The sequence below is a fragment of the Epinephelus fuscoguttatus genome, linkage group LG5, assembly GCF_011397635.1.
Source record: "Epinephelus fuscoguttatus linkage group LG5, E.fuscoguttatus.final_Chr_v1".
NCBI classification, from domain to species: domain Eukaryota; kingdom Metazoa; phylum Chordata; class Actinopteri; order Perciformes; family Serranidae; genus Epinephelus; species Epinephelus fuscoguttatus.
The window spans coordinates 10,065,164-10,075,642 of record NC_064756.1 but is presented as its reverse complement, the minus strand read 5'-3'; the positions used below and the strand labels follow the sequence as shown (position 1 = coordinate 10,075,642).

Below are 10,479 nucleotides of genomic sequence, written 5' to 3'. Positions count from 1 at the left end.
CCAACACACTTTCTACGCCTCCATCATTTAGCACATACTCTTCAACATCAAACACACACCCTCAACTTATCAGTTGGACCAAGCCTTCTACAAAGTACAAACATTAAATCTGCAGCCGGTGAATTATACACACACACACACACACTTCTGATACTCAGCCATTGGCAGTGCACTGTGGCCTGTACTGTTGCTGTCCCTGTGTTTCTTCACAGCTCTACACTTTGGGAGATGGGTGACGGGAGAGTTATCTTTTAACAGAAGACGTTAAAAACTGTATAAAGTAGAGAAAACAATGACTTAAAAAGGTCAATCGTAATGGAAACTCATAAGCTGTACATTTGTAATAAAATAGTAAAACAAGTGACTTGTCCCAGGTCTGTCTGCACATTTCTTCATACTGTATGATGCTGAGTCTTACAGGGACAAATGTGAACTTATAACTCTGCAATGTTCAGGACAGTCTCAGTCAAGACCATGGAGTTAACACTGGACGGGACCAATCTAGCAGAGAGTTGAGGTCCCTAACCACCCACCCACAGCAGTGAAGCAACGGCTTCTACTGGGGGACGGCAACACCACATGGACAAACCACATGCAGAACCGCATAAGAATAATACTAGAACCAGAAGAAACAATAATGTCAGTTTATTAGGTTTATGTGGGGGGTCATTTTAGCTCCGTTTCCATCAGACACTTTCAGCATGGCACCTTTGGAACCAAATGTAACCCTTTAGACACGGTACCTAGACCCTAGTGTTTGACACAGATGGAAGTCTGGACCTCGTTTATGTCCACAGAATGAGGTTGCACGCCAACATTTTCAGAATATACCAGGCCTCTCTCCAGTGGATGTTTAATAGCGGGTTTCTGCATTCAGTCTTTCTCAGGCAAGCTCAGGGGTTTAGTGTTGCTGTAACCTACAGGAATGACACTCCGCAACATTTTTTTTTCCTCCAAGTGAGGATTAGAATTTACGTGGTTCACATAATCCGGCCGAAATTCATTTATATAAAACGCTCGAAGATCCACTCATTACTAAAAGTGTATGTCATATAAAAACTAAAGTGATGGTCAAAGTTGTCACAGTGAAAATGAAGGTGTGCTGATTGATTCACGTTATTAACTCATATTGAGTAAAATTCCGAGTTAATGTTCCACCTTAAAAGTCACTCGCAGTCAGCCCAGTGAATTGTTATTTTTTTCTCAGCCTCCAGCTGCTTCAAGAGGCAGCATAACATCCTTTCATTTTATAGTTACAGTCTACTAATAAAACTAGACAAAAGCGTACGGTATGGGACTGCTCGGGGGAAATGAGGCTTTTGAGCACACTTGAATATTGGTAGGAACGTCCACTCCCCGTCACTATATAACATAATTACCATCTTGGTTTCAGTCAAGAATGAGTGCCAAAAGATTTCTGTGTTAAAGGCAAAAATGTTACTTACTATGATGCTGATGACATTAAATGGTATACGATGCATAACACCTTAAAGTATTGCGTTTAGTTGTTGCATCTTTTTATACCTGATACCTGAATTAATGGTTTTAATTATCCCATACCTTTTACCCTACACTAATGCTTAAATTTGATGCTTGCAGACTTTTCTGTAACACTTCTAATTTTTCTTCATAAAACAAACATTGTACTTATTTAAAATTTAATTTGCAGAGCCCCCTTGTGTGAAAATAGTTTTTTAATTGCCACCATTAAAGGTAATTATTTTGCTTTGTTGAGGTGACTGAGCCCTCAGTGTTCTAATGAAGACACTCAGCCACTGTTAGTGCATTGGTTTATTTCCATTAACAAGTTCCAGAAAAGAACAACTGACGACCTCACAGGGAAAGTGTTTAGTTAACTACAACTACAACCACTATAACCCATCATAGCATTTCAAATCCATGTGATAAACCATATTACATTTCTTTTCTAAACAAATGAGCTCTTATTTTTATAGTGCATGTGGTTGTAAAATGTATATTTCATACTTCTTTCTGAAGATTAGAGCTAGACTGATAGATTAGCCAATACATCTGTGTCCATCAAATAAAAATTAAAGCTCAGAAATGCATTCAATGAGTCTGAGATAATTTAGAAAGTGTCTCGATTATGTAGAGCACTCACCACAATTCTTAAAACCAACAAACCTGAGGGATCCTTATCATAAATTTCAATTTAAAAAAATATTAAATTCATATATCAAATACTGATATTGGTTTCAGCTTCAAAAATCCAGTTATTGGTCGATTATAACTGGTCCTACTGGTCTGTCTAACATTTGCTTATGGTGTTAAAAGATTCGAGGTCCACACGCTCCACACTTCTGTCATGAAATTTATTGTCTTTGTAAATCCTTCTCTAAAATCTGTCCGAAACAGTTTTCAAAATAATGTTAACACGTTCGTACCATTTAATATCAACTCATAGCGCACACAGTGTTGCTTAGAACAGCAACTTAATATTCACATAACAAACCTTCGCAGGTAAAAGCAACCTATTACTACAAAACTATTTATAAAGACAAGTTCTGATAAAATGTAGCGCAACAAAAACAATCCCCGGGTTGGAAAACTGAGAATCCAGAAAGGGAGACGTCGTACTAATTGTGATAAATGGAGTGAGCAAAATGAGGCGTGTACACTGTGCAGTGTGTACGAGAGTGCGATCAGACACACGTCATAAAAAAGGGAAAAAAAACCCTACAATTTGCCAGTCATTTAATAAAACCCAAGGACTTCTCTTTGATGTCGTGTTTATAGGGATGTCCTGAAGGGACTAATGCAGAACCACATAAGTGACAGGGGTTGTGTGAGCTTACGTCACATACACTGGCGTCTTTTGTTAATATTCTTTGATGTTTGTGATTTAGGGGCTGTGGTTTGAAGGACTGAATGTTAAGTCTATGACGTACATATACCAGTTGCTAAGAAATCATTTGTGTTCTGGCTGTTAATTATAGTAGTACATCATTTTTAATGATTAAAAAATGTTTTTCTGCTCTCCCTTCTTCGCGAGGAGTAGATATAATGACAATCCCAATCTAACAAAAAAATAAATAAATGCAAGAGGCGAAATTGCTCTGTACACAATCAATGTAGACAAGGAATCGAACTGACCCTTCAGCAGTTGTGGCATTTCAGCCTCAGCTTTTCATATCCAGCATCTTTTTTTGACAGAGTTGGTCCAGTCCAGCTCTGTCAGATAAACAGCAAGAGTACAAGACAGCTGCATGCGTATGGAAAGTATGAAGATTAGGAATGCTGCCCTGATAATGAGTCGCAGTCTTCATTGTTGCAAGTATTGTCCTCTCTTCACCTCCTCTCCATGAAATGACACTTGAGTGCGTTCTTGACATTGTTGGGGATATTTCCTTCATGTTCTTATGGATATTCATCTGAGCTGGAGGAGCTGGGCAGAAGAACACACTCCTGTCTTCTGCCTCTTTTACGTCTCCTGTTTGCAATTCGTAGCCTCCTGCGGATCACATCTGGGGCAGACACACACACAGATAAACACAATATTAATTAAACTGCTTGATAAAATAACGATGGCCTCTTCTTCCATTCACCTAAGATGATGGCTTAACTTAACATAATTTAAACTAGGATTGGTCAGAGCAGGGTTCCCGCAGGTTTAAGACACTTAGATTTAATGCTTTCAAAGACTTTTTAAGGCCACACAGAATTAAGTATAAGACCAAATTTACAATAACTAAACCTACAGGGGGTTAGGGACAATTTTGCCCAAATATTGTTACCAATTAATTTGAGATTTTACAATTCAACACCAGAAATGAACAATTCATAAAATCCAACTCCCCTTGTCTTAGCATTTTAAAGATTTTTGAAAGATTGATTCAAGCAGGAGTTCACAAAAAAGCTCACTCGTGATTGAACCCTGTTTGGTCCACCTACCTGCAACACTGTCGTAGTCCTGCTGTGGGTCATGCCAGTAAAGACTGGGCGCGGTCCTCCAGTGTCGGTACAGGCGTGTGTGAAGCACTGACAAGGTCAGGAGAATCAGCAGGAAGCCCAGTGCCGCTGCTGCCCACACCGCCTCGTCTGTCCTCGGAGTCCTTGGGAACCCCTTATTCACAACAGTGGCTGAGGCGTCTGAGTCCTTGTTACATTCACACTGTTCGCCCGCTCTGCAGCTTCCACAGTCGTGGCTGTTGGGCTGTGGGTTCTGGTGTTGTTGTGGCCTAGGCGGAGGCTCCGATTGGGATTTGGAAACCGAATCAAAGCCAGTCTTTTCACTCTTGTGATGAGAGTGTGAGTGACTGTGTGTTTGCCTATGTTCCAGCTCTCTCTCTTTAACATCTACTACTTCATTATCCTTCATCGTGCCATCTGCTGTGGTGCCTTTATTAAAGTTTGTCCCTTGAGAGACGTTCTCTTTGAGGCTTTGTTTGACAGAGTCTTTGTCTCTCTGTTTGGCTGAGTCTGTACCTTCATCTTTGGAACTGAGGGCCAGGGTATCAGGTCTGGCAGTATCGTTATGCTCCATGTTCACACCATGAGCAAGAACATCTAATCCAGCAGAGGGGTTTGGGTTTCTGGGGTCAGGAGGTTTAGGACTGAGCTGCTGTGCTGTTGTTTGTAGTGTTAGTCTGCTTTTCTGAGATGCAATAGCCTCACTGTTTAGTGTCGTCTCAGACATATTTGACCTCGAAGAAATTGTGGGCCTGGGTGTTAGGCCCTGGTTTATGATTTGGATATTAGACTGGGAAGGAACTTCCTTGGGACCTGAAGGATCAGAGAGAGTCTTGTTTCCTGCTGATGGTCCAGGTGTGCTGTTGTAGTTCTGGACATCCTCTGTCGTGCTGAGGGTGGTTCTGTTGCTCTGGTGTGTGACTGCATTTTGTCTTTTGTTTTTCTCATCCTTGTTATTCTCCTGTGTTTCTCTAATGGCAGCTCTTATCTGCCTCCTTTTGCCTTCCTCTTTTATGTATTTCAAGCTTTCCTTCTTTATGTTGGACTCTGTCTCCATCGCTCCATTCAGCAGAGCAGAGATGGTCCGCTCACAGCAGCGTCTCACAGACTCCTGTGGATTTACAATAACAGCTACTTAGAGACAAAGTTACTTTTTTATTCTGCTTTTATCGCAGCACATATGAAACTGCTGATAATTAACACCATGTAAATGAACAAAATCAGCAAAGCGGTCAGTCAAGTCTCCAAACCTTCATCGCTGCTGAGTGTTTCTCTGGGTGTGCGTGTTGCTGCTGGTGCTGCTTGGCTGACCAGGTTAGCAGCAGGTTGTAGTTCCTGCTCTGGCTCACACCACCAGACGTATTTCTCATGGATGTTGTGGTCTCCAGCCAACCGCAGACATCTGAGGAGGCCAGAGTGGTCAGCTCCAGGGTGTGACCCCATGACACCAAGGCTATTGGCTGAACACAAAGCAAACAGTGAACATATCGTCCCCCTCTGTCCTTGTGTCCTAATAACGGTAACAGGGACAAAATGGCTGCTTATATTACTGCTGCTCCTCAAACAGTGGTATTAAGTATCTTTTAGACTTACATAAAGGCTGTTAAACCCTTTAACACAGTCTGGTCTTGCTTAGTCTGTACCACATAGGTCTATTTGTGAAAGAGTGGTATTGAGTTACATCTTCAGTTGGGCTCAGGTGTTAAGGCTAGCAAAGCTTGTACTGTAAGGTTCAAAATATTCCAACAAGTGGACAGTAAATATAAAACCTTAAAAGAAATATTTACCTCCCAAATGACCATTTGTATATAAATTACTCACCCTGTGTTAATGTTGAATTCACAAAGAAAACATGTTTTTTCTTGAATGCCTCCTTGGTCAATGAAGAATCCCCCAACTTAGAAATTTGAATCAGAGTCATGAGCAATCAGGTTTAACAACAGCAAAACTATACCAAAAGAACAGTTTACAAACTCTTACACAACTCATGCTGTATCATCCAAGTTTCATTTATTCAGTTGTGTAATCAGTACTTCCCAAACTGACGACACTTTCTGACAGGAAGCTGAACTAAAAGTGAAACTTTATCTATGCTCTCTTCAGGGCCAGACTCCATTGACAAAAAGAGTAATTTTACCAAACACAGGAGCTGCTGGTCTACCCCTGCCTTCGATTGGTTGGTTTGTTTGTGGTGTTGTGTGACTTTGGTGTTTTAAAAGGGTTAGTTTGGATTCATCGACATCACACATTAACACAAACTGACTAACTAATTGAGGCAGCGGTAGACCAGCAGCTCCTGTGTTCAGGGAGCTAAAATGACTCTTTCTGTCAATGGAGCCTGGCTTTAAAGAGAGCATAGATAAGTTTAGCTTTTAGCTCAGTTTGCCATCAGAAGGGCTGCGTGTTTGGGGGAGTACTGATCATATGAAAAAATAAATGAGACTTGGATCGTACTGCCCGAGTTGTGTGAGAGTTTGTGAAAGGATCTTTAAATTTGCTGTTGTTAAAACACAGCTGCGTATGAATTCAATTAATCAAGAATCTTCTTTGTTTCTGGACTCTTTATTCACTGTGGAAGCATGCGAGAAAAACACACTTTTCTTCAAGAACTTAATGTAACACAGGGTGAGTTACTGATATACATGGTGATTTAGGGGGTTAGGTTTTCCTTTAAAAGGTAACATTGAGATTCACCTGCCCCTTACTGCCCCTGGTGGGTTAAAAAACAAAGACACGGGCTTTGTCTCACCACATGTTCATTGAGCTGTGGATGTGACGTAATGATGTAGCCTGGCAGACAGGAGCGGGCCAGGACAGACAGAAGCAGACGCTCGTGGCGAGGAGCACAGGGATGGTAGAGCAAAACAGTGGCTCCATGCTGGAAGACACGCAAACACAAGCACACATGTGACCATCCTTGTCTCCATCCTCTAGCATCACCACAGGGTCTCCACCAGAATTTATGACACAATTATGAAAGGGTGCTTATAATAATGTCAATGTTGTATTCCCTCCTTGTTTGCTGATGACGTTTTTCAGCTGACAATGACTCCTAAGAGAAAATGTCTGGGCTCCTCTGTGGAGAAAAACCGCTGACAATCACCAACTAATGCATTAAACCTGCTGAGATTTCCAGTCTCTTCTGGCATTATGGTCTACAATGGCCCATTAACAAAAAATCCCTAACATGGCATTACTGCTTGTTAAATCCCTCATATTCAAGAAAATATATGCTCAGTGGCAGCCCGGCTACCAAGGGTCTAAACAAGTCTCATGTGAGTGTTAGCAAACTTTCCTCTAAGGGTAAGTTGGGTAGATTTCAACCTTGATCCTAATTTCCTATGTTTGTTTGTTGGGAAAAATAGTTTTTGAAATTCGTCCAGTATTAGGTGAGAGCACGGCAGCAACTAGCCTCAAAACAGGTTGCAATGTAACCACTCGGAGCACGTTCGCACTGTCAATTTATGTCCAATAAAAGTGCTTTTTTTTGCCACTGACATGCTCAGATTGTTATTCTGTCCATTGCTATAAGTGCCTGACAACATTGTGGAAACAATCCCTACAGAGATACGCTTTATTATTAATGAGTAAGATCCTTTTTGTTTAATCAGCCCTGAAATTATAATCGCCGAACCCACCAGGCAGTAATTTTAGTGTAGAGCAGCATATTTTTACATCTGACTGGGTGAATGAAGGGTTTAATTCGATCAAACCAGAGTTGTAAAATGTTGGAACAGTGGAAAGACAAACCAAGTTGTTTTTCATGAGTTTAATTTAGTTTCTATCTTCTCTGAAACCACAATGATAAAATGACTATTCATTTGAACAGTGTAAACATGCTCTGAATGGTCACATTACAGCCTGTTTTGCTGCCACAGGCTGCAGCCCTCCCTCTCTCTCAATACTGGACCAATGTAAAAAAAATATTGCTTTGATATTTAAAAAAAACATGGGACAATAGAGTTCAGGCTGAAAATACCAGACTTAACTTTTAAGATGCAAGGAAACAATACACGGATTGTGTCTTAACTCCACAGTTTGGTGCATTTCCAGCTAAAACTGATTTCTAGATTGGGAAATAATAAACAAGGACAAACTGGTAACTCACAAGAATTTGTTTGCCAGACAGCCAATCTCTGAACCCCATTTGTTAAATCTATGGCATCTTAAAAAAGATAAATACGTGGACGTGCAAGATAGCACAATACCATGTTGACTCTTGACTGTCTTGTCACTTCAAATGGACTAACTAGAGATACTACAAAAACTAACAGTCTCTTCATTGATGTCCCAAACACACGTCTGTCCATTTGCTGTGATTATCAGATTTAAGATTGGAGACCAGAGACAGAACACCAAGACATGTTTGATGTTGCAACTTACGTGCAGGTTATTGAGCCACCGTTGAGGAGGACAGTACAAGTACTCTCCACTCTCTGCCCCTACTGGTCTGTAAGCTCCACTATAACACACACACACAAATACAGACACACTTGCATGACAAAATTACAAACGTTGATAACTTTATTGGAGTTGCAAAGTACAGAAACCAAGTAAAATCAAGACACTGTTGTAAGTGTTTGTGACTAAAGGTGTCCATATTAATATGTGTGCATGTGTCACCTCTTGAGAGCATTTATCTTACATGTCTGCCCAAACACACAGCCTTACCTGTTGGGAATTGTGTGGTTGTAGGAAATAGATTTGTCCATGCACACCTGCTTGGCTGGCTGCAGTAAAAAGAAATCAGTTCATATGAGACTTTATCGTCTCATCTCTGGGTTAACTATAAACACACAGTCATGAGTCACCCAAGAAGAACAATGAGTAGGCAACATTTCAGTTTACACCCATTTGCTGTTGACAACGATACCATAACAAGACATTTAGGTTACCTCAAACTAAGGCTTCAACAATATATATTTTTTGAAAAGTTGATACCAGGGCAAAGCTTTTGGTTAATTTCATGCATTATCTGTGATCTTTGAACTACTGAGTGTTATTCCATTGCGCTTTGATTTCAGAAAATAGCCACTAAGGGTCAAAGGTTTGGAAAGACGTCTCAAATAAAGTGCTTGATAAAGTGTTTACTCACCGCAGGATCATACACTTTGTCAATACTGGGAAGTCTCTGCAGATAAGAGGGACAAATCACCAGGTAGGTGTAATGGCTGACTTACACTACAGGCAGTGCCAGATGTACATGTACAGGATTTACCAAAACAATTACTAGTTTCCCACGATTGTAGAAACTTCCTGGCACAGAGTAAACACAACCCGCCCATCTGTGACAATGAGGCTTTGGAGATAATGCAGGCACATGTGATGACAATAATGATGATGATGAGGGTGGCTGTATCCATAGTTACCTGTGCAGACTCTGGCCAGGTGGACCCTGGACAGTCCCAATACGCAGCGTCCACAGGCAGGTCCCTATCCAAAGACAGCTATCACACACAGACACAATAATTTAGAGCATTTTAACGCCTACAGTCACTGAACATATATATTTTGTATTCAAACCACTAGGTGACACGCGCACACCAACAGACTTAACAGGATAAGTTACCTTTCCGTTGTCACATCCGGGCCCCGGAGACTCGGAGACACCGCACCGACCCAAACTGACCCACAGCGCGGCCAGCACAGTCACTGTCAGCGGCGGGGACGTCGTTTGGCTCGGCATGGTCACTCAAGTGGAACCAGACGCACATTTAGACACTAGTTGTCATGGCTTACCTTCGGTCCTCTACCTACAGAGCGGCTGACGAAGAGCTGACCTGTCATTATCCCGAAACACGAATTATCATTGGCGGAGAGAAACTACCGAGGGAGGCTCGGTTAGTCAACGCGATATCAAACAACACAAAATGCCGTGTACTTCCATGTTACTTCACTAGTATGATACCACACATCAAGTTACTCATGTTATTGAAAGATTTGTTTTCCTTTTAAATTTCAAAATATAATCGTTGTATCAACTTCATTGGCTATATTACTATCTTAAATTTCTATTTTCTACACCTAATGAGTCAGTCAAGTATTTTATACGATATTTTTTAGTCATGCGCGGGCTAGTTTTTGTTCTTTTTATCTTTTCTATTGAAATTTTAATGTCGTGACTTTTATTTTGGGAATAAAATCCCATATCCGGAAGTGCGCTGACTCTCTTCCGGGATAGCTTTACTCAATTGTTAAACTACGGAAGCTGGAAAGGAACAGAAAAATCGAAGTAAGATACTATACTGCGGTTTAAACTCTGAATTTCCTCTGGGAGGCGACACAGCAGAATAATATAACTTGCTTTAACTCAGTGTTCACTTTATCTCTCGTAGTTGGTGCATGGTCACAGAGGTAAAAACGTTTTTGTTAAAGACAGAGTTTAAACCACAAGTTTTGCTTTTCCAAATAGCCTACTGTTCAGGTTCAGGTTCAGGTTCAGGTTACTTTATCCAAGGGTAAACTTCGCAATCGAGAGTCAAAACATCCATCACAGTTTGAACAATCAAAACAAAACATAAAGCATAGAATACAAGAAAGAAATTTAAA

General features: G+C 40.8%; 1 protein-coding gene across 1 annotated transcript; it reads right to left on the bottom strand.

Moving 5' to 3' along the window:
- Positions 1-424: 424 nt before the first annotated feature.
- tp53i13 (tumor protein p53 inducible protein 13) lies at positions 425-9,838 on the bottom strand. Its single transcript, XM_049575785.1, has 9 exons — positions 9,500-9,838; positions 9,300-9,377; positions 9,026-9,061; positions 8,602-8,660; positions 8,314-8,392; positions 6,680-6,808; positions 5,181-5,390; positions 3,913-5,041; positions 425-3,485 (listed from the first exon to the last, which is right to left on the bottom strand). Exons 1-9 carry the CDS (start codon positions 9,614-9,616, stop codon positions 3,379-3,381), a joined length of 1,944 nt encoding a protein of 647 aa, XP_049431742.1. The 5' UTR covers positions 9,617-9,838; the 3' UTR covers positions 425-3,378.
- Between the last annotated feature and the right edge of the window lie 641 nt (positions 9,839-10,479).

Excerpts from the sequence above, each read along its gene's own strand:
- tp53i13 (XM_049575785.1), bottom strand. The coding sequence starts at position 9,616 with ATGCCGAGCCAAACGACGTCCCCGCCGCTGACAGTGACTGTGCTGGCC. Across the intron at positions 9,062-9,299 it reads CCTGGCCAGAGTCTGCACAG|AGACTTCCCAGTATTGACAA; the intron begins GTAACTATGGAT and ends TCTTATCTGCAG. Across the intron at positions 5,391-6,679 it reads CACAGCTCAATGAACATGTG|CCAATAGCCTTGGTGTCATG; the intron begins GTGAGACAAAGC and ends CTTTGTGTTCAG.